Source organism: Podarcis melisellensis, assembly GCF_964234715.1.
Source record: "Podarcis melisellensis genome assembly, chromosome: 4".
Taxonomy (NCBI): Eukaryota; Metazoa; Chordata; class Lepidosauria; order Squamata; family Lacertidae; genus Podarcis; species Podarcis melisellensis.
This window is the reverse complement of record NC_138531.1, coordinates 39,709,385-39,737,326: the sequence shown is the minus strand read 5'-3', so window position 1 is coordinate 39,737,326 and position 27,942 is coordinate 39,709,385. Positions and strand designations below refer to the sequence as shown.

At 42.5% G+C, this 27,942-nt stretch overlaps 1 protein-coding gene across 1 annotated transcript; it reads right to left on the bottom strand.

Annotated features, from left to right (window-relative positions):
• Nucleotides 1-381: 381 nt before the first annotated feature.
• Nucleotides 382-25,053, bottom strand: GRPR (gastrin releasing peptide receptor). Its single transcript, XM_081907671.1, has 3 exons — nt 24,009-25,053; nt 8,607-8,958; nt 382-5,465 (listed from the first exon to the last, which is right to left on the bottom strand). The coding sequence occupies exons 1-3, from the start codon at nt 24,425-24,427 to the stop codon at nt 5,079-5,081; spliced, it is 1,158 nt and encodes a 385-aa protein (XP_081763797.1). The 5' UTR covers nt 24,428-25,053; the 3' UTR covers nt 382-5,078.
• Between the last annotated feature and the right edge of the window lie 2,889 nt (nt 25,054-27,942).

The window sequence follows — 27,942 nt, the reverse complement described above, 5'->3', positions numbered from 1 at the left end:
GCAAATGTCAGATTCCGAAATTGTAGAATTGACAGGATAAACCACAAACTTATCATAACCATAACCCAATAATATTAGAACATTGCAATTCTATTAGTGGCATTAGCCAGACACATTGTTGTAGAATAAATGTGTTGAGCTTTTAATATCTATCACCGCATATTATTACTACATAGTACATATCTCAATATACAAAAAAGCATTGTGTGTTTCACTTTGCAGTTGTTCCTTATTCTTAAACATGCCTAAAGCTCTATATGACACAGTTTGACATCCATGAATACATCACCTGAACATTTAAGAAACATTGGGAAAGTGCTGTGCTTTACCCTACCCCCACCCCACCCCAATATGGCAAAATGCACACTGTTGTAAACATAGTTAAACTTACATTTATTTAATGGTATCACTTTTCACATTTAGATTGTATACAACATACGGCTTATTTCAGAAGGGGGCCACACAACCCCGGTAAACACAACTCTCCTCACATTTTTTTCACAACATGAATTAATACTGTACTGAAAATACTTAGAGATTCTTGACCATTCTAATCAAGGCCTGCCTTCACCACCACCCCTCTGCTGCTGTTGTTGAAAATATAAAAATCCTTCGCTTTGCTCATTTAATAGATGTGCAGCATAATCCAAGCATGTCTTATATAAAATGGAGGGGATTCCTCCCCCAGCCTTCATGAATCCCCCTGCAATGAAGAGCCCTCTTAATTCTCCTTGAATTTACATTTACTTTTACATATCGGTTTACATTGAGGGGGAAACAACATTTAGATGCTGTTTGTGTTTTCATCTGGACTCTGAGATTTCGGGTTTGCCATCCTCTTTTATGCAAAACATAACCCATATGGCTTAATTAGGCCTATTAAGGAGATTCAAGGCTTTCAGACTCTTGTGTGTAAACTAGGGTGGGAAGAAGGAGAGGCACACATGGGAGGGGGAAAAGGTAGTTTCCAGGGCTTTGGGAGTCATTTTGACTAAGAGCAGCAGGAGTGGAATTCAGGGCAGGGCAGGGCAAGCCCAGACTATTTAGTTATTTTAAAGGGTGAAAGCTATTATTATATTGGAGTCCCAAATCCATATGGAGGGAGGATCATACTTAAAATAAATTTGTGAATGTTTAAAATGGTAACTGTTGTTGCTAGGCTATAGTAGAACAGTGAGTCAGGAACTCTGTTTCCCATCAGGCTGTCCCCCTTGGAACTCTTCCCCTTTCCCAGCAAACCTGCCTGGATGGAAGAAGGTTTTGTCTCTCTCTGGGAAGTCTGTTGCTCTCTTCTTGGTCTCTCCAGTTGAATCTTCAAAAGTCTCAACTGTGGGAAGTTTGAAGGTAGACTTGCTACTTTTTGTAAAGGCTAAATTGTGATGAATGGAAGCCCAATCAGCCCGTTGGGGGTAGCTACTCTACTTAACTGGCAATATAGGCAGTGCTTAATGATCACATCAGACATAGGACAGGACTTGCCCATAGGGATTCTGGGTTTCTATATAGGCAGACAGTATCCCATGTTTTACCAAAAAGTTTGTGTCTTATCAGGATGTTCTCCTGCAGAAGGGTCCAAAAGAAGCTTTGTTTGTTTGTTTTTAAAAAAGTAAAAGTAAATAATCTTCCCAGTTCCCAGTTCACTAGCTGCCACTGGTTGGCAGGGGATATTCAGGCCAATTCTCCAGTGAAACATAGTTCAGGACAAAGTGGGTGCCAGGAATTCAGTGCAAGCTGCTATTATTGATATTATTCTGATCTGGGCATTGAGATGTGGTGCACAATGCCAAATGCTGAAAGACCTGCAAAATGGAAACATAAAGAATGTCAATGAGCTGTTGCAAAATACTAAGCTGACAAGTAAGTTTGCCAAGCGATCTTCACTGCCTGCTGTTGTGACCACTATTGTCTCGATTGTCAATCCCATACAGGAATTGGAGTTACACTGCCAGGAAAAGGATATGACAAATCCTGAAAGCAGAATGGGGGGAAACTAACAACCATCGAAAAGGGAGTGAGTTAGCTTGTAAAAAAAGCTTTCCAGAATTAGAATCTCCTGCACAGCTAAGAATAGGAAGACGTGTCAGCGTGTCAGCTGTAAAATGTGTTGAGAATATATAGAGGAAGCAAAGAAGTACTTTAAGAATTAGCACTGTGTTGACTTCACTGGGATCTGACAGAAATGGTCATTTTAAAAGAATTGTGAATCACCTCAATTTGGAAGTGCATCAGCAGGCAATAGAGCTGCACTGGGAGAAAAGCAGTGATAAACATCCATGGCTGAAAATACGGAAGACACAAAATGCAGAAAATATCAAATTCACAGTCACTTTGGCATGTGGGGAGACTATTTCTGCATATCTGGTCCATGATCACTCTTGCTACCAGCCACTTATGAATGATGAGTGCCTTATGAATGATGAAAGACCTGATCGTGAAACTACCAGCATTTAATCACTGTAGAGATTTTGTTTATTACAGAGAAGTGTTGGCAAGTATCAGTGCCACAGAACTAAAATGAAAATTTGATGAATGTTTGGCATTCAGTATTCCCATTGATGGCAGTGTCAGCAAACAGAAGATAACAAATGTATTAGTTGTAGAAATGCAATGACAAATGGAAATTGGAGAAATCTTTTCCTACTGATGCATCTGGCAGAGCAGAATAGGGCTAAAGGTTTGCTTGAAGCCCTGAAATAATGTAGTTTTTGATGAACTACATGAAAGAAGCCCGGAAATAATGTAGTTCTGATGTCAAGAAACGGATGGAAATGACTGGAGAATCAGCAAACACAGCGAAGAACTCTGGTCTTGGGAAACATTTAAGAGATCAGCACATTAGAGAAAGTTTGACTTTTTTGGTGCTGTGCTCACTGATCACACCTTGCTGCATCATCACCACTGTTCCAGAGCTGAAGATCTGGAAGGCTAGCCTATTAGCTTGGAACACCTACTTCCACACATCAAAGAATAAAACAAATCTACTGGGTTCTGTCTTTTTCGCATCAAAACAATTTTTGCAAAATCACTATGTATGGTTTATACAGCACCATGTCCACCTCATTAATAATAGTGTTGCTCAACCAGACTAGTTGCCAGAAAGTCTGGGTAGATCTTAAGAAGACTGAAGATAGAAAAGAAAAATCAGAAGCCCATGGTCTACTGAAAACATGGAATGCTAAAGCAAATTTGGCTAACAAAACGGGAATAGCTTAGATGTGCACCAGGTTCTACAATATTATCTGTAATGTGATAAGAGCATCTTTCCTGGCATACTTACTTGTAGAGATTCAGCAACCAGAAGGCTACAGTTAATGAAGGAAGGTCCTTTCCCTGGAGATGTGAATCCAAATCCAAATTTAACTTTGCTGGTCATGGTGAAAGTGAAAGAATTGAAGATTTGTTAACAGTCAAAATGCATGTGCAATTTGTTTGGAAAGTGTGCAAGCAGCTGAACAATTTTTTTAGCAGAGCATCTTCATAAAGAACAGGACCCTAAGATGTCTGCTATCCAAGGTCTGCTATAGACATAGTTACTCACACAGCTTGTGAAGACAGAATTGATATTGTATGCTAGAATCTTTCTTGCATAGAAGAAGGAAGGGAATCATGGGAAGTAATTTCTAAAGTGCCCCCATCTCCCACATTGGAGTGATTTAGGATGTTCAGTGTCTCTGTATCTTCACTAGCTGTTTCCTATAAATTATACCATGGTGCAATAATGTCTGGCAGCAATTGCAATTCTCTCACCACACAGCGCAAACTAAAAATAATTGTGTCCCTGCATAATGACACACAAACACAGGTAGTTAATGCAAGGCCAAACCCAGCTCTAAATGGGCTTGGTACAGCCTGTTGTGATCCCCAACTGGCTGTTGTCCACTTTTTTTCAATCAAAGTCAGGAGACAATGTCAGCCTGCTCAGGAGATTTATGCTGAATGGATTATAAAAAAAGGGAGTTCTGGACATTTTAGTTTCGTTTTAAATGCCAAGTTTCTTTAAATTACAACAATTTACTATTAACATATATGTTCCAAGACATTTGCCTATTTAAATCAATGTGTGTTTAATTATTTCAAGTGAAGATGAAAAATGCACTGTTGCACGATTTTTAAGTGCCCTTTTGCGTTCATTCCCCTGCCCTCTGCCACAGTGAAAATTCCTTTTAAAAAATCCCTGGATGACATCACTTTGGATTTAATAGGTTTTACTCTAAACTAAGCATGCTTAGAAATGCTGCCTTACTTTAGTGCAAAAAGCAAAACCAGAAAGGTGTTTTCTTAAGCATGAGTGAAGGTGGGCAGGTAAGATAGAACCAGGGAGTCCCTTACATCATTTTGTTATTTCGTTTTTGTTGCAGGCTTGCTCATTTAAAATGGTGTAAGTAAGAAGTTAGCATCCTATCAGACAAAATGGGGGGAAAGCCTTCTGGCCAATCTCTGAAAATGGCCGTGCTCTCTCTGCATATGTGCTAACCTGTTGTGCAAGTGCAAATGTACTACACTGATCTGACTCGGCTACTAGGACTGTCCCATCTATGCAGGTATTTTACAGAAAGGGGATGAGAATGCCTTATCAGTGGGTATTATGGGTCCAGAAGAGTGGAGTGTGGGACAGTGAAGATGGAGGGTACTGTGGACCCTGTGGCTGTTTCCGTACAGTGTGAAGGACAAAATGGGGGGCTGGCTCATTTTAGCAATAAATAATGATAATGATAATAACCCTGACTTTCTTCCAGAACCTGCATGTACCAAAAAAGTTTCTTCCCTCTGCAGTCTTCTGTACAAGGCTAACAAAGGAACAGGCTGATAATCTGATGAGGACTTGGATGCCTTCAACATTCATCTCTGAACAGTAGAAACCGAAAGGAACCCACATATTATAATGCAAGACCCTAAAAATGACAGTGCAGGTGTGGGCAGCCCTTCTGCTCTGCATTAAACCTTGCTCGCATGCTGTCAGTTTGTTCTCTGGTCACTGTCCGCCTCTCTGTGCAATTATGTACATTTGTTACTTACAGGAGCAAACAAACAAAACAAAACAAGCAGCAATGGCCACACAGATCTTTCTGTGGTGCAGCCTATACATTCTCCTCGTGGCAGGGGTGGTTGCCATTGATGAAGCTGAACACGACCATCGATTGGTTGGAGCTCTTGACGGACGCCATCCGCGTGGTGCTTCTGCTCTGGGACTTCATGAGCTCGCGGGCTTTGCAACATGAAAGCTGGTGGTTAAATTGTTTCCTGAAACTTTTGCTGAGCAGGTAGAGTGCAAAGGGGTTAATGCAAGAGTTGGCAAATGCCAGGATCCGAGCACAGAGAGAAGTGATAAAGTGCAGAATGGATGTGTCCACCTCGGAATAATGGTACGATCGATATAAGTAGATGATGTGATTGGGCAGCCAACAGAAAGCGAAGATGCAGACGAAAACCAGCACTGTCTTGGCTAGGCGTTTTCGCGATTCCATCTGAAAAGAACAACATGGTCAACAACATTCAATAGAGGTTGTGGAAACTATTTCAGTTTAACAGAGGATAGGGTGATTTTGTTCTGCACTGAGTTTAGCAATCTCTGAAATATAGTCATGCTTCTCCCACCCCTTCTAAAACTCCATTTTCTTTTGAAATAAATCCATTTGAAATATTAATAAAAATAATAAAAATAATTTATTATTTGTACCCCGCCCATCTGGCTGGGTTTCCCCAGCCACTCTGGGCTGCTTTCAACAGAGCATTAAAAACAGAATAAAGCTTCAAACATTAAAAACTTCCCTAAACAGGGCTGCCTTCAGATGTCTTCTAAAAGTCAGATAGTTGTTTATTTCTTTGACATCTGATGGGAGGGCATTCCACAGAGCGTTCCACAATATGTTTACAGTTCAGTCCTATCCATGTTTGCTGGACCCCGAGTTGAACAGGACTTACTTCCATGTAAGAATGCAAAGGACTGCAGCTCTATGGGCCTAGTTAAATGCATTATGACACCTTGCATACATACAGTGAAGTACAGCAGTAAAGATTTGCCATTATGGAACACCATATTTCATACCAAGAGCAAAGGAACATATTGCCCTATGGTTCTATCCATATTTGTCCCATCATTGGTAACTTGATCTTTGTACAAATGTAAGGAGAGGGGAGCCTTGCTGCAGGGAGCAGAACTCCCATGTCATAGTTATGTGAGGAAAGTATCCTGTGGACAAGAAATGCATAAACATACTTTTCAGTGGTGTTTCCAGTTCAGTTAAATACAGAAAATGGGTACATCTAAGTCCTACCAAGACATCACAGCTTCCCATGCTCCCCAAAGCCACAAAAACTGAAGTATGCAAAGAGAACAAAGTGGAGATGTGAGGAAAAATCCTGTTCTTTGTTTTTGACAGTGCCAAAAATGAGAATCTTGAAAAGCAGAGTAAATGGCAATGCTGCCCCCACAATTCCTGCTCTTTGCTAGTGAGTTGGGGCAGCAGAGCAAAGGGTGTGCAGGAGCTGAAGTAGTCAATATGTGTGGATAATGGAGGTACTTGGATCCTAATGTCCCTTCAAAACTGGGACAGACACTTTTTTATATTCTGGTCCCAAACCACAGATAGATACATGCAGAATACTGCTGCCTATGCCTCATTGCCTAGCAGATGGACAGCACTATCAACACTGACAGTGTTCCCGTTCAGAGCATAATTCCACCTCTAGACGACCCCTAACCGGACAGCCATTTGGTTCCTCTTTACATGGCCTGGTTATAAATATTTTCAGATCTGGCCTGGGCATTTGCCTGGGCATCAGCCAGATCTTCTCAGTCTTGCTAGCCACCCAGAGTGGCTGCGGCAACCTAGTCTTATGGGTGGGGTATTATTATTATTATTAGTAGTAGTAGTATTACCTGACACCTTACCTCCCTGAACATCTCCCAGTCTTCTACCACCCTAACCTCCTTTCCCGTTCTTTTGCCTGCCCATCTATACCCTTGTTCCAGCCCCACACAAGATGCTTTTCTCAGCTCAGACCCAGCCTGCAATTATTTCTGCTTCTGGCCATACACTCCTGTGGATTTATTCAGTAGTGGCATGTGGCATAGGCTGGAGTCACTCTCACAGCACCAGCACTGCAGCTTCTTGCCTAGATGGGACTAAGGCTGGGTGGGTGTGAGGTTGCACTGGTAGGACCACCAGACTGGTGTTGTGGCCACAGAACTCTGAGCTCACTGCTGCCATTGCCCAACTCAGCCTCATCTGGGTAAGCAATGGTAAAACCAATTTCAGGAGGGCAGATCCATCCCAACACTTGTACCAACGCCGGATCTAGCCCAGCAGTTTCATTCAATCCCAGCAATTCTATTCAGTGGGGTGCAATCTGGCCAGGGTTTTCATTTCAACTTTCTGTATCTCGACACTGACAGCCATGGAGAAATCTAGAGAGCAGTGACTATATCTCACAAAAGAATCAGTCAACAAGTAATGAGCTTAGCCTCTCAGAAAAGCAGCTATTCCACCTTGAAAGAGGGAAGCCAGCAACAGTACCGCCATTGTCATCTATCACTGTCACTTCAGATCTTTTATTCCTCTCAGTTGCATAGACTGAAAGGTATGGAGTTGACACAGGCCTGCTGAGAAACAATTTTTTTCCAAAGAGCAAACTAACAATTAAGTTCTGTGATAGACTTTTCTGTGAAGGCAAATCATATATACTTTATGGAGTGGAATCTTAACTTAATACTTGTTGCTCCTGCCACCTGCATGGACATTATGAAGGCAGAAGGTAATGCAATACTTGTTTCTGAAAGAGACAAAAGGCACTGTCTGTCTGAAACTCAAAGGGAAAACCACTGTTTTACAGACTTAATCTTGGCTCCTGTTTCCCTTAGCTGGTGAGAAATATTGCTTCTCCTTTTTACTCTGCATATATTCAACAGCTATTGCCAGAGGTGCAGAAGGAAGAATAGAATCAAGCATGAGCAAAAATACAAGAAGAATGCTTAGCATTATTTAGAAAGCGGAAAGAGCATTAATTGTTTTTGGAAAACACCCACAAGTTATTCAGTGTGATACTTTTATTTCACCCCAATTTTTTCTAGTTAATGCACAATTTAAAATTCAATCCTATGCATGTTTACTCAGCGGTAAGGGCCAACTGTATTCAATTGGGCTCACTCTCCAGTGAGTGTAGAGCAGGGGTGGGGATCCTGTGGCCCTTCCAACGTTTGATGTTTGCAAAGGTCACTAGGATTTGTTATCCATATCCTTATTGGAGGCATGAACCAATCAGGTGGACTGGACAGAAATAAAGGTGCTGGTTATTGAGTCCTTCCCCAGAAATGTTACGTACTTAATCCTCACATCCCTTTTCAACATGAATGTATTTATGGAATTGCTTTAGAGAAACAGTCTTTGAACTCCAAATACTTAAGTCATTAGAACTGTAAATAAACAAGGACAAATGGAAAGGAACTCCCACTCATGAAATATACACAAACGACAACCTGCAATGTAATTTATCCATATCTCTTTGTTCAATGGATCCTTTGAAACACCTTTCTCTTTATTTGTAATGAAATGTCATTCCCAGTTTGGCTTTGGGTAGTTATGACTTGCAAGCAAAATAAGACATACCTGTTTTCTAACATGGACATTTCCTTCCACCGGTAGGTTGTAAGCACTTCGTATCAGGTTTTTGGCAATGAAATAATAGTATACTGAAATAACAGACAGGGGAATTATGTAAAAGATGAGAAAGGAAGCCATGGATTGAATTTTTGGATGCAGCTCATTGGTCAGTGGGTAGGGTGTACAACTGATGAATGTTTTGTTAGTGCCTTTGTCATAGAAAGGTCGCAAGTCTGAAAACACAGCTTCAGGAATGGCAAGCAGCATAGATAAAATCCAGATCATGATAGCTTTCAAACAAATCTTCATCAGGGCGTGGGAAGCTTGAATGTCCATTGGTCTCACTATAGCTCTATACCTAAGGACAAGAGAAATAATTATGTTACTAACCATAAGGATGAACCTACTGGGTCAAACGTGCCTTGGTTAGCACCTTATTCACATGAGAAAATATGTTTGGCCATAAAAACGGGGTTATACTCTTCCCTTCCCCCCATTCCCAATAATAATAATAATTTTATTATTTATACCCCACCCATCTAGCTGGGTTTCTCCAGCCACTCTGGGCAGCTTCCAACACATATAGAAACAGTGGGTCTGAATCTGTGATGGTGAGAATTTGCCTGTGTGACATGGCTGATAGCTATTTTGAAAAATTTTAAACTTTTAGGGAAAATAGTTCAGCCTGCAAAATGATTGCCCATGACATTGATTCCTTTTCATTAATGTGGACATTAATATGTATATAAATAGCATTCATAAGGGGCTCCTTTTGATGAGAACAGAAAGCACATAACATTCAGAGTGACAGCAGCTGAAAGTGCCAGACCATCTTGTGTTTGGTTTGGCTACATTTCCTGGAGGGATTTCTCCCTGTGCCCAGTGTTGCTGATTCTGTACCTCTTAGTACAAATCTACCATAGATTGGACAAAAGTCCCTCCTCTGCTGTCTTGCACTTTGCACCAGGGAGAAAAGCCTCCTTCGGTGCAGTGGAGGTTTCCTTCCTGATGCAAAGAGCAGCTTCAGGTGGGAGTGTAATTTGAATCTAGACCACAGTGGGATGGGGTGTTAAACTTCCCTTCCTTACCTTCTTACCTGACCCCTGTACAGCTGCTACTGACATTTTTTAAAAAAAGAAGGAACATGCATTTTAATTGCATTCAAACAATGAAAAGCATATCTAATTTATCCCTTGTAATTGTGTCTTTTTTGCCTTAGTTCGCTTTCCCAAAGTTAATGACTGTATCATTCAAGAAGGCCAGAACTCCTGCTGAGAAAAGTCAAAATCCCTGTACCTTCATGTTGAATTAATATCCAATGTTTTCTGGAGGAGATGCTTCAGTGTTTGATACCACTTATGACGCACAAGATTTCACTGGGGGAATGGAAATCTGACTGATCTAGTTATTCAGGTGGAAGGGACAAGCATTATTGACATAAGAGAAAATATCTCAAGGGTTATCACATGGAAGATGGAGCAAGATTATTTTCTCCTGCTCTGGAGGGCAGGACTCGGACCAATGGATTCAAGTTACAAGAAAGTAGGTGCTCAGAAAGAACTTTCGGATGGTAAGAGCTGTTCGACAATGCAGTGGACACCGTTGGGAGGTGGTGAACTCTCCTTCCTTGGAGGTTTTTAAGCAGAGGTTGGATGGCCATCTGCCATGGATGCTTTAGTTGAAATTCCTGCATTGCAGGGGGTTGGACTAGATGATCCTTGGGGTCCCTTCCAACTCTACAGTTCTATGATTCTATGTAAATTTCCCTGACTCTTTTGTATCATTGGCTGCCGCTTGCAGGCGGTAGGCAAAGAAACACACAAGACAGTTATGTCACATCACAGGATATGATTCTGAGCAGAAACCTAATGTTCTCCTGCAGTCTGTAGCTTTAGCCTATGAATGAAAAACAGCAGAATCTTTGAACTGATTCATCTCCACTGTGACTAGCAGACAGTGGTGGCTGGTGAGGCAGTTTGTTAGTTGGAACTGCTGGGTTTTGCTGTGGAATTGTTAAGGTACGAAAGCTTCCTTTCCCTCCAAGTGCTTGGAGGGAGGGCCTTCCTCATTCAGCAGCACTGTGAGAATGCAGAATTTCTGACTATTGACCAAGCTGACTGAAGCTGATGTGTGTCCAAAAACTTCTGCAGAACTTCAGGATTCCCATCTCTGGACTAGGAAACCAGTTCATCAGCTGCTACCACCAGACAATTCACTCACCTTTAATGGGCAGAATGATAGCTCACATTCCACGTGCTTTTGGAATTTATTCTCTTCCCTTACAGTATTATACCTTCCCAACCCAGGATGCAGCTCAATAAGACACTGAACAAGTGGTATTTTTCCAGTTGTTAATTAACGATGTATGGCTACACAAAATGTCATTTTTAGGGACTGCTACTATAAACACCTGGATATATCCTTTCAGTTCATTGGGCTCCTTTACTATTTTGTGATAAAACATGGCACTTAATTCCCCACCCCTTGTGCATTCCTATTTTTGTTCAAATCAACTAATTTATATAAACAATTATCTGTGATGTCAAATTGCATGTGTGGAACAGATCTCATTTGTGTTTGCTCTAGAAGGCTGTTACTATTTGATCAAGATAAGCACATTCTTAAGAAAATTAATGTGAGTGGGAGAGTCAAGCACTCATTCAATGTCTCCCATGGGGCATAAAAGTGTTTAACTTTGGCTCGATCATACTCACTGCTGCTTAATCCAGATTTTTAATTTTAATTCAGTGGGGAGACTTCTGTTGTTTGTACACTTCCCAACTGAGCCAAAAAGGTTAAAAAGCAATTATGTTATTACTTGATGTGTAATTACTGAATAGCTGCTTTTAAAAAATAAAATAGCTGTGCTTTCTGTCTTGCTCTCTCTCCCATTTTAGTAGATTATTTGCTATGTGTGTGCATTTCGTATGGAAGCCCAGAATTAACAAACGTGTTCATTGACCAGCAGAAAGGAATATGATGATCTACACATAAGCACCTTCAATAGCAACATTTGGCCCAGGACTGGTCTGTTAAGTTGAAGGGACCTGTGTGCAGCAGTTATAGGTAAGGCACGGGTGCTTACCTGACCTCCCATCACTGCTGTCCCTGTGGTGTACCACATGGGCAAAGAGAAAGAGCAAGGCAGCAGCGAGATTGGTGTGGTGCAAACACACCAGGAGAAACACTGGATTGGCTCTGCCAATGTGTTTCCACCACACCAACCTCACCACCACTTCACTTGCCCTCCTGGTACTCCATGGTCAGGTAAGCAGCAGCACCCTACCCATTGCTACTGCCTGTGTACAAGATGAATAGTGGGAGCCCTAGTGGATCATCAAGTATCAGTCATAAGCATCAAGTTTTTCTGCCTATTTCCATACTCCTCAGCAATGGCGCAAAGCCACTCAGCTCATCAATACTAATCACGAATTGTCTGAAAGACCACAGTGTATGGGTGGTTAGATTTTAACAACCTTTAATCAGTTCTCCTGAATTAGATAAGTTTTTTGTGTGTGTTCAGTGCTTTTGTACTAGTCAGACAATTGGTTCAATTACTTAAAAAGTCTTTCTCCAGAACTCCAGCTGAGATGCAGGTGGACAGTATGGGGATGAACCTTATAAGAAATATTCAGAAAGCTCTGCAATAGCTACTGTTTAGCTCAGAGGAAACATGAGCAAAAAAGGCTGCTTTGGTATTATAATCTTACCCAGTTCCTGAGTCAATTCTGTCCTTCACCTCTTTCAGTTAATAGCACATCCTAAATGCATTTTAATAGCTGCTCTTTGCTGCGGTAGTTTCAGAAATCTAATCAGATATCTGGGAGTTAACATCAACTGAGTGAAAAGTTTGGACGTGGTCTGTTCCCAGCCAAACATACAAATAACCAAATAAAACAATAATAATTCCAGGTTTTAGTATGATTTTGGGATAATAGAATTTTGGAGACATGCTGAATTTTTACAACGCATCTTAAAAAGATCCAGCAGTTCATCTTCAGTTAGCCACTACCTACAAGTATGATTGTTTGTCTTGGCACTGATTTTGAAACTGAGGGTGGATTTGCATGGGTGGACAGTAATATAAGCTAGTCTGAATCCACCTCCAGCCACTTTCTTCCTACAAGGAAGATTACGGTTGCAATCACCTCAGGGTGAAAGCAACAGTGGTTGCCAAAATCAGCTTGTAGAAAAGAGAAAAATGCCCAGGTGAGTCACTCTGGAAGTTAATGGCTTAAGTGAGTACGTTCCTATTTACCTGGACCAAGACAAAGAAGTTGCTATAGTAACTGATTTAGTTCACAGTGACATAAAGCGTAGCTAGTCAGGAATGACGATGGGCAAATACGGAGCTGGAGAAACTCATAGTAGATAGAGAAGTGTAATTGCTGGAATCTTTGCAGAGGCTAACAAAGAACATTATGAGAAACCTGCAACCAAGCTCTGTACTTACAGATAAGCAGCCCAAACTCATGTGAAATGTTTCATGCAATGTGCTGTACAACCTTTGAAGCTACACTTCTGGTTCTGTTCCCTATTTCCATGTGCATGTTTTTATTATTTACCATCAGAATTTATGGCAGCTTAAATCCCTGATATAGATGCATTGAGATGGTAACTAATTGGTGGGATTTACTTGGGAAACCATATTTGGGTACTGAAGAAGCCTATTTTCCCCTGGCATCCTGCTAAATAAAGCAAATTCCAACACTATCATTCATGGGGCTTCATTTTTATATAAATAATAATAATAATAATCTAAAACTTCAGACAGATTCTTTGAGTTATGAATCTCAAAGGACTCACAACCCTTAGAATATCCCAAAGAACATTAGGAATCGTGAGAAGCTACTAGTGAATATGATGTATCTTGAAACATTTATCATGAAACATTCTCCCCATGGAGAAATAGAATATCTGAAGAAAAATGCAGCAAATATCAAGCCGGGAACCAGGATGCCTCTGTCCAATGTGTGAGACCCTGCTCTCTTCCAGTGTTTCATGTGTGCAGACACACATCCCTAAAGAGACAGAGAGATGGACAGAAATATGCCACTCCACATAGTGGTAATGCCAAGATTACTGCCTTGCAGCAAGAGTCCATTTAGCAAGGCTGCTCTTCTCTCTAGCATATTTAGGTAAAGGTAAAGGGACCCCTGACCATTAGGTCCAGTCGTGACCGACTCTGAGGTTGTGGCGCTCATCTCGCTTTATTGGCCAAGGGAGCTGGCGTACAGCTTCCGGGTCATGTGGCCAGTATGACTAAGCCGCTTCTGGCGAACCAGAGCAGCACACGGAAATGCCGTTTACCTTCCTGCTGGAGCAGTACCTATTTATCTACTTGCACTTTGACATGCTTTCAAACTGCTAGGTTGGCAGGAGCAGGGACCGAGCAATGGGAGCTCACCCCGTCAAGGGGATTCGAACCGCCGACCTTCTGATCAGCAAGCCCTAGGCTCTGTGGTTTAACCCACAGCGCAATTTAGCAGATTAATCCAATCTCAGTCCCAAGCAATGCCAGCTAATAAGTGCAGCAAATGTTCTGCACAGAACCCACAAACAAGTGGCCTCTCAAAACTCACAGTCCAACATTATCAGCAATTAATATCCAGGACTCAACGTCCTGCTCTTTTTCAAAGTTCAGACACAGGTTCCCTTGGAGATGGCTTGAGTTGGCCTCAATTTAAAAAAAATATGTAATCTATTCAGTAAATCTATTAATATTATTCTTGTAGGACCTTAGCAGAAGCAGGGTGTTCATCTGCCCGTGTGCTTTTTTTGTGTGTGTATGTTATTTAAAGAAAGATTGTACTACTAGAAATTCTACAGATTGGAAGTTGCTACCATGATAAATGCTTTTTTCCAGGTTATTGTTTACCTGAAAAGGCAAGAACACAGTGGAAGACTGATGCAGGTATGCAGTTATAAACATTATGATCCAAATGTTTCCTAGAACAGGAGAGTGGGCTACAAACATTTGCATTACTGGAGAGAAATGTCATCTTGAGCGATGTCGCATATAAAAATATATCCCTGCGAACGGAAAAGAACTACTTGTGACTTCGTCAAGTTCCTTATTTATTTGATCGTACAGACTCTTCTCATCCAGTACAGCCACCACTATCGGCAGATGATACAGGATAACCTTATGGTGAGTTTGGTCCAGATTTCCTCGTGCTTTGAAAAGTACAAAAGGTTGGAAGAATGGATGCCCTTTTTCAGAATATTTAAAAATATATTATGGTATGATGAATTCATGAGCAGGATTTGAGATATGAGCAACAGACGTAATTAGGTTATAATATTGTAGTTGTAGGGACGTGGGTGGCATTGTGGGTTAAACCACAGAGCCTAGGACTTGCCAATCAGAAGGTCACGGTTCGAATCCCCACGACGGGGTGAGCTCCCGTTGCTCGGTCCCAGCTCCTGCCAACCTAGCAGTTCGAAAGCACATCAAAGTGCAAGTAGATAAATAGGTACCCCTCCGGCGGGAAGGTAAACAGCATTTTTGTGCACTGCTCTGGTTCACCAGAAGTGACTTAGTCATGCTGGCCACATGACCTGGAAGCTGTACGCCAGATGCCTCGGCCAATAAGGCGAGATGAGTGCCACAACCCCAGAGTCGGTCACGACTGGGCCTAATGGTCAGGGGTCCCTTTACCTTTACCAATTGTAGTTGTGATTTAATAGATAGAAGATAGGGTGCAGCAAAAGGAAGGGGAGAACAACTCCATGGAAAACGGGCAAGAAGTCAATAAAAATAAGAAAAAAACAATGGGACAGAGCGATGGGGAAATTTCTGGAGTAACAATGGGATATCAGCTTCACCCAAGTCTCATGCTCTACCAACTGAGCTACATGCAGTAATTTAAGCAAGTGGTGTTCTTTCAGTGTTTCTAATTTGAATTCCGTGGACATCTTTTGATTCCCTTCACCCTTCAAAAGGTCAACTGATATAGCCATTCTGCCGATGACCATCCAATCACGAGTGCCCACAAACATGGTGCAGGATGTGGACACTGAATATCAAAAACAGTATCTTGCAGAGATGCTTGCCTGAAACCTGCCACCAGGGATGCAAAAGAATTTTGTTTGGCCTGCATTTTTAAGCAAGCTGACTTACATAATTCACACCTCCTAGAGGTGATATACAGAACTAGCCTGCAGGTTTTGAACTTCTCCGAATTTTGAAATGCAGCTCTTGGCTCAAGGAAATGTACCCAAATGTGTAAGGCATGTGCATTTTGGGATAGAATGCTTTAGAAATGCATACATGGGGGGGGGGGATCCACACTGAAATAAATATTTAGTGATAAAATGTAAAAAAAGTATTTAAATTCATATTTAAATCTGAATTTTTGTATGGATCCCCCCATGCAAGAATGTTTTTAGTATACAAATATCAGTATAGTATAAAACAATACATAGCACATAACAAAGAAACAAAAGATAAGTGTCTATCATATTGTAGTATTGTAATATTTTGTAATATTTTGTAATCATTTTAATTTTTTCCAATGTTTAGTCCTTGGGGCTTTTTTTCCAGGGAAGTCTGTGTGTAGAAGGTTACAGACAGATTTTTAAGAATTATATATTTAAGTGTGCACAATGTAAAAATGAGATGGTATCACCTTACGAAGAAACACATGCCAGGTAGACACATCCTTACAGGTAACTGCAACATGTCAGCTGCTCATGTTTTGTAGATCCTTATTTTCACCACTCGTATTTCTAGCTCTTTTTGGCCAGAAATAATTAATTTCTATAATTATGGGGTTATTATTTCATAAGTGGCTCAGAGAGCACAATGTTCAACAATCTGATGTGTTTCCATTCACTCTGTCAGTGGGCTGTTGCAGTATGCCCTGTGCTATTTAAAGCCTTTTCAGAGGGATTATTTTCCTTAATGACTTAACTGCTAGTGATTTATTTTGATATGTCATTTTCTTACGCAGAACACAGACAGATGTGCTGAAAAGGAAATTCGGCCAATGTTCCCAGTTGGAGCTGGCGAGAATACAAAGCACAGAAAACTGCCCACTGCTGCCATGATTGATCTAAACAAGAATCAGAGTTCATAACGAGGTACAATTATATAGAAATGAGAGGTGCAGATTCATTGAGGCATTTATGCAAGGAACTGTGTGAAACAGCATTTAGGCTTGCCTTTATCTTCCTCTGCCCTGTGATTGGTCCTTCTGTTCCCAGGAACTACCGATCAGCGAGGACCAGGGGTGCCAACTTTAATAATCGATCAAAAGATGTGGTGCACGCACACACCAATTGAATGGCAATGCCCATCAACTTGGTGGGGAGGGGGTTGGCTCCCTCAAATAAGTTATTAGGGGTAAGGCAAAGGGACTTTGGTCCCTAGGAGTTGGCTCCTATGGTGAGGACCATATGGTCCGGTAGTCTGGAAGTAGAGTTCAGATCCCTTCTTCCATGCCGCTAACTCAGGAGGTAATCCTAACCTCCAGTCAGCTGTCGTCTGACGGAGCAGCACAGCCAATGTCAAATTCACAGCCCAGGTTACATAGAATTGTAGAGTTGGAAGGGATACCGAGGATCATGTAACCCAGAGCTAACAGGAACAGTGGTCAGGGATGATGGGAATTGTAGTCCCAAAACAGCTGGCAGGCCAAGTTTGATTCTAACCCCACCCCCTGCAATGCAGGAAAATGCAGCTGCCCCATATGGGTATTGAACTGCAACCTGGATGTTATCAGCACCATGCTCTAACCAGCGGAGCTGTCCAGCAGAGCAAAAAGGCCCAACTGGGACTACTGCTGTCACATAATGGCAGCAGGGTCCACACAGAATCCAGCAGATTCTGCACCACCTTACCCCCTTTTTGAGGGACTGTACTGGCTGCTGCCATCAGAGCTGCTGCCAGAGATTGCTTCTACCTGGCCAATATTTAGGCATTTGGTGTGCTCTTGTGTGGTGGAGCTGTTTTGCCAGCGGTCAAGCTCTCCTGCTGATGGGGGATAAGCAGAAGAATACACAGTGGAATCCTTCACCTATAGTAGGTATAATCTACATCACAAAGTAATTCTCAAGATCTCGCATAGGTAAATTCGGCCCTCCAGATGTTTGGGGACTACAATTCCCATCATCCCTGACCACTGGTCCTGTTAGCTAGGGGTGATGGGAGTTGTAGTCCCAAAACATCTGGAGGGTTGAGTTTACCTATGCCTGCTCAAGATGCTCAAGAGCAGATGTAGAGAAGTGGCTAAAGAATCTGAGCTTTGGGGGTAAATGTAATATTAATAATGTAATAGCAATAATGTAGTAGTAGGCATGTTCTATGACAACCCCAGTCTTAAATTATGTCCTTTTGCACAGCCTCCTGAGCAAGCCAGTGTTGAAATAGCCAACACAGAAGCCCCTTATTGCTGTCCCACCACCTGCTGAAGCACAGGGAGCATTGGTGAGTGATAGGACCTTCTCAGTGGGGGCACCACATCTTTGGAAAGGCCTTTCCTCCAAGATGTCTCTGATGTTGACGTTGTTTACCTTTTGATGATGGTCTTTAATATGCTTTTTTAGTTATCACTTGCTGTTTATCTGTATCTTGTTCAGTTTTAGCTGTTGTTATATATTCCTCATGTAATATTGTTGTTTGTGCACAAGGCATTATTAATTTGCACTTTTTTCTACTGTTGGGTTTTATTTTGCATTTAAAGCTTTGTTCTACTGTATGTGTATCCTGCCTCGGGACCATTTGATGAAGGGAGGAATTATAAATCAAATTTATAATAATATTGATGCTAATGCCACCACTCATCATCATCATCTTTCTCCAGCTGGTATATTTTATGAGGAACGGGACAATGTGTTGGTGCAGTGAAGCTCCAGCTCATAATCAGGATTGATAGGCACCTACAAACAACACCTGGTGCCCATATAATTGTATCTGTTTCTCATTCTTAAATATTTTTCCCCTTCCTAGCTAGCTGCAACCACTGCAGCCCTTTGGCTGACCTCACCAAACGCCCTTTGCTTTGGTCATGGATAAACGTGCTGCTCATAACAGCTCTGAGTTTGGTGCACTTGAACCATCTGCTCTCACTCAGCATCTCTGGCTGTTTGCACTGCATGGTGGAGATGGGCAGGGGAGCTGAAGAAATGCGCACTGTAAACAGGGATGTAATGAAGTCTTCTGCTGTATTGACAGAGTGGCAAGCAACCCAGGATGTTTAAGATTCTGTGGATTCATCATATCTAGCTATATACACACACAAGGCACAGAGTATGATAGGCCCTATTCAGAAGCAATCTCCAGGAAACAACTTTCTAGGAGAGCAGTCCAGCTGCCTTTCTAATTACAGTGGTACCTCTGGTTACGTGCTTAATTCGTTCCAGAGGTCCATTCTTAACCTGAAACTGTTCTTAACCTGAAGCACCACTTTAGCTAATGGGCCTCCTGCTGCAGCAGCACCGCCACGGCACAATTTCTGTTCTCAACCTGAAGCAAAGTTCTTAACCTGAGGTACTATTTCTGGGTTAGCAGAGTCTGTAACTTGAAGCGAATGTAACCTGAAGTGTATGTAACCCAAGGTACCACTGTATTGTGAATGCACACATAGGAGAGACTGAGGTTTGGTGTTTTGTATTGCTTCGTTTTATAGGAGGACATTTGCCCAAGAAGTTTTGATGGCTTTTGGTAGACAGTTAATATTACTCATACCCTCCAACATTTCTCCAGTGAAATTAGGGACACCCTACCCATACCTTCCAACATTCCTCTGATGAGAATAGGGGTGCCCAGTCTAGAAGAAGAAAAGCCAGAATTCACCAGGAGCACCTTCCTCATTCTCTTAAAATGCCAATGGCACCCACCTGGGAAATGCCGGAACTGAGTTCAGGTGAGTGCCATGTGAAAAAAATCCTGAGGGTTGGGGCAGCCTATTCCATATCCTCCAACATTTCTCTGATGAAAACAGGGATGTCCAAAGAAAAAGTGGGACATTCCAGGATCAAATCATAAACCGGGATGGCTTCTGTAGATCTGGGACTGTTCCTGAAAAATAGGGACACTTGGAGGGTCTGTTACTGCATTTATATATCACCTTATTTCCATTGAGCTCAGTGCAGTGTGCATGGTTTTTTCTCTCCCTTTGCTTTCACCACAGCCCTGTGAGGTGGGTTAAGCAGAGAGAGTGCACCTGGTCCAAGGTCAACCAATGAGCTTCACTGCCAAGTTCTGGTCTGATAGGCCAACAGTTTGAACCCTGCCAATGCACTGCACTGCCTTGGTGGAGAGTGGAGGGTGATGTCATGCTTGGCCTACCTGCCAAGCTGATTCCCCCAGCTGAACGTATACATGTGGGTTGTAGTTTCCCACATGTGCTGTATACATGCAACACATGCACAGACCAGCAGATTAGCAATGGAGACCTTTAAAAAAACAAACCAACCCCTGGAGAATTAATAACTATTCTTGTAATTCAGAAGCAGGAAGCAATCAAATTGGTATCAGCTTGAAAAGGCAAACTCCTAGACATTTTTACAGCTTCACAATATTGATTCTCCACTGTGTGTCCACTACGAAACAGGTGGCTCTTGCACCTGCTGAGAGGAGAGAGAGTGACTGAGTTCACGCACCGCTGCTCCCTCCTGATCAGGTAACCACCGTTTTTCATGTTGACACAGTGCAAAGCATTTATCTGTCAGGACTCGGGGGGGGGGGGTTCTTGTGCAAAGCTGGGTGTTCAAAGCCTGGACAATGCTCTCTGGATGGGCTCTGTACCTCTTTCAGAAATTTTAATCAGCACCATTTGGGCTCTAGATATTTGCAAAATGTATTCCTTCCCTCTCCCCACATCCCAATAAATTATTGGCCTCACAGCACTTGAAACGCTTCAGATACTGGAAGTATCTGGTAGAATACTGAAAGGGCTATCTGTCCCAAACCTTCTAACAGTCAGCATCATTGGATGCCCATGAGTTCTAGTGTTATGAAGGAGAAAAGGCTCCTCCCAGGTAAATGCTGCACATCCTTTACTGCAACTCTCTGCCCTGCTCCCAAGCCAGGCTTAGTAAAGGGTAAAGGGGACCCCTGACCATTAGGTCCAGTCATGACTGACTCTGGGGTTGAAGCGCTCATCTCGCTTTATTGGCCGAGGGAGCCGGCGTACAGCTTCTGGGTCATGTGGCCAGTATGACTAAGCCACTTCTGGCGAACCAGAGCAGCGCATGGAAATGCCGTTTACCTTCCCGCCGGAGCGGTACCTATTTATCTACTTGCACTTTTTGTGGTGCTTTTGAACTGCTAGGTTGGCAGGAGCAGGGACCGAGCAACGGGAGCTCACCCCGTCACGGGGATTCAAACCGCCGACCTTCTGATCAGCAAGCCCTCGGCTCTGTGGTTTAACCACCCACGGCCCTCAAGCCAGGGTTACAACACTGATAAATATTGCTCCTGCAGATCCCGCTGCCACCTCTCCCATGAACCCAGTACATCACTGGAGCTATGGGTGTTTGTCATAATACCTTTAGCCATTTTTGCTTCAGATGTCAGTTGCACATCTACTCGTCTCAATTTCCCTGACTTTCCTTTAGTTCTAACAGTCTATGTGGAATATTAATGGGGAAGGGCTGTCGCTCAGTGGTAGAGCATCTGCTTTGTGTGCAAGAGGTCCCAGGTTTCACCCCCAGCATCTCTCCCAGAAGCTGGGAGAAATCCTTCTCTAAAATCCTTGCGAGCCATTGCTGGTCACTATAGACAATACTGAGCTAGGTGGTCTGAGGCTTTTGAGGTATGAGTGTGTGTTTGTTTGTTTTTAACAATGGTGTATAAATTTTATAGGGACGCAGGTGGCGCTGTGGGTTAAACCACAGAGCCTAGAGCTTGCCAATCAGAAGGTCAGCGGTTCGAATCCCCGCAATGGGGTGAGCTCCCGTTGCTCGGTCCCTGCTCCTGCCAACCTAGCAGTTTGAAAGCGCATCAACTGCAAGTAGATAAATAGGTACCACTCCGGTGGGAAGGTAAACGGCATTTCCGTGCACTGCTCTGGTTCGCCAGAAGCAGCTTAGTCATGCTGGCCACATGACCCGGAAGCTGTACGCCGGCTCCCTCGGCCAATAAAGCGAGATGAGCGCCGCAACCCCAGAGTCGGTCACAACTTGACCTAATGGTCAGGGGTCCCTTTACCTTTACTTATAAATTTTATGAAATTGAATGAATGAATGAATGAATGAATGAGCCAATGGTCTGACTCAGTTAATATAGGATTTTACAGCTCCTCTCATCTTTCCCTTTACACATTTCTTTCCTGAACTGAAAAGTTGAATCTTCTTAGCTTTTTTTCCTCATATGAAGTAAATGCTTTGCTCATTGGCTTCTAGGATAATCAGTGCACAAAAAGTGGTTTTAGCGCATGTCCTATCCTTTTGGATAATTCTTTGCATGCAGAATAAGGTGCCTGTAAGGGGAAGGAACCCCTTTATCCATCCCTCAGGTGGGGGTGGGGATGCATGCACCGTTGCTGACAATTCTCTGACAACACAGATCACCCACAGGAGAGGGGAGCTTTCTTTCCACCTCTGGCCTCGGACTACCCACCTTCTGTCAAGGCTGTGCCAGGCAACCTTGCTGAACTTGCACCAGTTAAAAACAAATATCCTAAGGGAATCTCCGCCTCCTGAAATACAAGAATCTGTGTTTGATTCACAAGTTGTTTTTGAGATGCAAGAGCCATGACTGGATGTCTACAGCTCACATGCTAAGATTATGCAGAGCCCAGTTTTAAAAACAATAGAAAGACAGTAGCATTCTTCTGTGAGTCTTTAGGGGGGAAGTGACTTCTGGTGGCAGCCCTTCAAAATATCATAGCTGAAACCCTCTCACATCCTCCTCCCCATGCTAACTCCTGTCAATGGAGCTGCTTAACAGAGTTTGCTGGAATACAATGCTGCCTGCTGGCCATGCTGGATGGAGCTGATGGGAGCTGGGGTCCAACAGTGGGAGGACCACAGGCTGCCCGCCCCTGTCCTACAGATTTAATACACACAGCCAGACCACTGTACCACAAGCAACGAACAGGCAGATATCCCCCCAAACAGATAACTCAGGATGAGTAATTGAGCAAACAAACCAAGTCACTTGCAACAGTAAAGGCAGATGAGACAGCAAGAGAACCATAGACTCATAGACTTGTAGAGATGGAAGGGACCCTGAGGATCATCTAGTCCAACCCCCTGCAATGCAGGAATATGCAGCTGTCCCATTTGGGGATGGAACCGGCAACCTGGCCATTATCAGCACCACGCTGTAACCAGCTGAGCTGTGTTCCTGTGAAGATCCTATTCTAGGGGATTCAGTAATTTATAGTGCAATCCTATGCATGCCTATTCAGAAATACAGGTAAGTCCTATTCAGGAATAATTTCCACAGTTATTGTTTCATTGAACATGCCTTTATTACTGTTGTGTAGCAAAGGGCTCACTTATTTGCCGGGTGTGTATGTATGCAGAATACTAGGTTGGTTGTGGCGGTGAATGAGAGAGCAATTCATTTTCTTTACTAGGGAAATCCTCAGTGAGGTTCATAACATAGTGTTGTTTCTGTTCATTCAGTAAAACTCACCCTGTTTGTAGAAGGACCTTGCTAGCTATAGAATTGTGCAGACCTGATTATCTGCAAAGTTCTGTCATAGACAACAGGTCTCTGTAGGAAATCTCCAGTATAGATCACACAAGAGGATTTTACAGTCTGTAGAATCAATAAAGACGTTTGGCACATAAAGTCTGCTACATTTCATTTTGCAACATACATTCTGAATGCTTGTAGAAATAGGGTTTAACAATGTACTAAAGGTTTTAGCTGTTTCCTCTATGAACAGCTTTCTCATCAGGTTCCTAAAACGTAGAGGAAAGCAATTTGCAGAAAGATAGATAACTGCAACTCTATAACTTTCCACTCAACACCTGTTAACTGTAATGGATTCTAAATCAATTTATGTGGAAGGAAATAGCCCAAATGAAATGAAATAGCTGATGAAATAACATGGGTCTAATTATGGTATGAATAATGACATCCCAGTTCCCTTGACCCTTATTTGTTTTTAAGAGTCAATTTTTCCCCCACTGAATTTTTCAAAAAAGCACAAAATAAAAGTAGTTTAATTAGGGCTAAGCATATTAAGAACACTGAAGGTGAAGGGCACAGCAAGTTTCCACGTTGAGAAAGGTAGCTATTTTGTCATGTCTAACTTATATAGCTTTAGGTACAGATTTTAAGCAACCCATTATTATTATTTTATTGTAAACTTTTCAGAGGGAGGAGAAAGACATAACTTCAACCATACAGTACTCCAAAACCAAATTTGATCCACAAAGAGCCTTGGGTTTTTAACACACCATACTATACAAACCTCAAGAAGACTTTTAGGCACAGCTGCTTACCTGTCAGCAGAGAGAGCCATGAGGGTGAAGACGGACACCCCCACCGAAGTCAGCTGTATGAAAGGGATAAGTTTACATCCAACCCGACCAAACAGCCATTCAGCAGACAGATACCTGCTGGCATCCACAGGAACACAGGTGAGCAAAAGAAGCAAATCTCCAAAAGCCAAGCTTGAGATGAACAAGTTGGGGACATTCCTCATGGACTTCACGGTGCAGAAGATTTTGATCAGCGTAACATTGCCGACGAGTCCTATCAAGATGATGATCCCATAAATGGTCGGAATTGCATACAGGAACCGATAGTAAAACAAGTCCTCATCCAGGAAGGACAGATTTGCATGTTGAGCAGAAGAGGTGTTGCAAAGAATGAAGCCATCCAACTCCACATCTAGCATAACGCACTCCTCAGAAGACATGGTCAAGTTTTGGCGTACCAAAAAAAAATGCTTGCCTGATTATTCTTTTTACCCCAAAAAGAAAAGAAAAAAGAACAAAGCTTCATAAATTCTTTCGAGCAGATTTCGTCCCTTAGTGGTGATTGGCAGGAATGGAATATGTGACGTGACTGATCATAGAAGGAAACACATGCACAAGAAGAAACCCAGCCCATTCAAAACAAGGAAGCATCAGCATAGCTTCTGTTTCAAAACTTTGCTCTCTCTCCTGTTCATGAGGCCTGGGAATAAGTACTTCCCCAGTTTGCAAAGACTGAGCAGTGGTCTACACAAAGCCGTCCATAGTCCATTACCAACACTCCTAGTGAGGTTTCAGTGTCGAAACGAAGGGGTTGCATTTTGCAAGAACTTTTGGTAGTTGCTGCTCTTTCCAGCCCTTTCAGATCCTGCACTTGCAGGCTGCGTTTGCAGCAAAGGTGAGGAGCAGCTCCTTTAAACACTCCAATCCTAGAGGCAGGATCTCTGGGACGTCAGCTCTCTCCCTGCTCCACACCATAGCAAGCTTTCTTCTGTGAGTACAGTAGATATATAGGAAAGTGCAGTCTTTTTCTGGGGGATGTCAGCCACCTACTGGACAATTTCATCACTGCCCAATGAATTGTGTTTTGAAATATACTCTTGAATCCCTCTAATGTATTTTTGTTGGGATTGTTCTTATGTAGGAGGCACAAGTTTAAAGTCTCACACTTTACTACATTTCTTATATTTGTTCCTTAGTACATTAATTTAGAGGGAGATATACAAAAGGCATCTGATGTCTGACCCTACAATTCAAGAGAGCTAGAATTCTGCACAAACAGTCTCAAGATACTTGAACAATTTACTCTGTTTCATCCAAGATTCTGTTAGAATCAATTATACAAATTGTGTCTATTTGCCTATAGGCTGTGACCTTGTTCACACGTACCTAGGAGTCATTATTACTGGACACAATGGGATGTTCTTTCCAGTAAACATATATGGGTTTGAGTTGTGTATCTATTTATTTTGAACAGTACTGAATTCTTGTGGATTCCCAGTTGCGTGGTAGGGGTGAGGGAGATTTTCTGCAGAAATGCTAAGGATGTGTTCAGTATATGGGTGTATCTGAAATTCTCCTTATCTGAATTTCTTCCTGTGTTTCAGAGGTCTGAAATACCAGCACTTATTTCTATACAGAACAGAGATGTTAGGTATTCTCCAGTGTTCTGGGATGCACAATCTGCTGTTGTGTTCCATAGGATCACAGGCAGCTACCTTATATTATGTTATGTTAGATCCTTGGGTCCACCTAGCTTAAGAGCTCTCCAAGGTTTCACACAGGAAGTCTATCCCAGCCATACCTAGACATGCCAGAGATTGAAGCACGGACCTTTGGCACACAAAACAGATGGATGCTCTGCTATGGTCCTTCCATGCACTGATACCTTGCAGCTATTCTCACAACTAATGTTAATGTGTGTATTAATAAATTACATTGGTACTCTGCCCTTCCTCCCAAAATGGAGCTCAGGGTGACAGACACCATACAATAATACAATAAATCAGGGCTACCCAATCTGATGTTTTTGGACTACTTATCCCTGACTATTGACCAGGCTTTCTGGGACTGTTGGAAGTTGAAGACTAGCAAGATCTGGAGGGTACCACATTGGATACGCCTTCAATAAATCATACAACATTTGAAGACCTCATTGAAAGCACAGTAAAGTCTCATACCAAACTAAACTCGAAGGCCCGCAACGTAGCCAAGGTAGAGGACTGCCTGATTTCACCTGTGAGAGAGTTCCATAAATACCCCCCTCATCAAGAACCCTAGTGCCTCATATCACCACCCTCTTTCCCACTCCCACTGACAAAACTGTGACCAGCCCGTCTCTCTGTAATTGGAGAATCTGAGTTGGAAGGTTCTGTGGAAGGTGCTTCTTCAAGTACTTGGTCCTAAGTAATTCAGGGCTTTGTTCAATAGTACCAGTCCCTTGGATTGGGCCCACTAGCTCACAGGCATCCAATACAGTATTTTGAGGATCAAAACTGATGCAGTCTCCCCTTGCAGCTCGGTGCAACAGCTGAGCAGTGGCATTCTGCACCAGCTGCCACTACTGGACCATTTTCAAGGGTAGCCCCATGTAGAGAGCATTACAATAATACCTGTGGTTAACAGAATGTTCTTTCAACAGGGTGTTTTTCCCCACACAAGAGGATATCTGTGCCTTGGTAAGAGACTTCACCCAAAGAACCTTGATGCAATCATATATGAAATCTAGGACTGTGAAAATTCATTTCCAAGCATTGAGAAAAACCTAAGGAGTGTTTCCGGGGTTTCCTTCAAATTCAAAATTATAAGGCCAAGAAATGTTAATTGGTTGCTGGGTTTTTATTGTGGTAATACTTTAGGTTGATAGAGCACTAGTTTGCAAGTGAGAATGCAGAGTCTCAGAGTCCAGGGTTATTGTCTCTCTGGTGAGAGCTTATATGTGGACATTGGTGTGCTTTGACTGGATGTGGAGTTACTCCAAATCATATTCTATCTCATTGTGAGGTAAGTGGAAGTAGGGGGTCCTAGGAAGGCAGTAAATATCCCCGCTCCATTTATTCCTATGGCAGGTATTTCCCTCACACCAGTTCTGTGGTTGAAGTTGAGCTGTTGTGAGACTGGGCCGGGAGAGCGGGGTCTAAAGGGGTGTGGGACAGAGCTTTCCAAACTGTGTGTCCTGGCATGTTAGTGTGTTGGCCCTCCACGCTCCTCCCGAGGCTGGAAGAGGGTTACTTTAACCTCTGGTTTGCTAGTAAAACTGAATTACTGTGTCACAAAATGATGCAAAACTGAATTACTGTGTTGTGAAATGATGCATGTCTAAAAAGTGTGTCACCAGCATGAAAAGCTCTGGTGTAGGATTGGGCATAAGTCCAGTATGACCCTTTGCCACTCATGCCCCACCCCTACCTCAGTTCTGTCTTGGAACCTTATACCAATAGAACCAATATGCTGGCATGGGGTTGCACTGGGTCTTCACAGTTCACCAACATAACTCAAGTTCTCTCACCCTAAATCAGTTTTGCCAGGATAGCCATCATATTCTATCACTCCTCAGTGAATGTATCTCAAGTGCAGGATTGAGCCCGTAATTCATGTAATGCAACTAAATTATTTAGGCATAACAGAAAACAGGAACTGCAGGATCATTAGAGTAAAAAAAACCAAACCCATGAAAACGTCATTGGAGAAACATTAAGCTGTGATTAATAGATAGCTATATTAATCTTGTCATGTAGACTTAATCAAAAACCAATGGCAGAAAAGTGATTTGCAGCACAACCCAATGCATGTCTACTCAGAAGCACGTCAAAATGGGATTGGGACTTGATTTTGGTTAGGTGTGCATGGGATTGCAGCCTTAGTAGTTTAATCAGCCAAGCTTTCAAATGACAGTTTGGAACAAAAATAGCTTTATCAGCAGAACTGCACTGAAGTCTGGCTGCCAGACGTAGCCTAA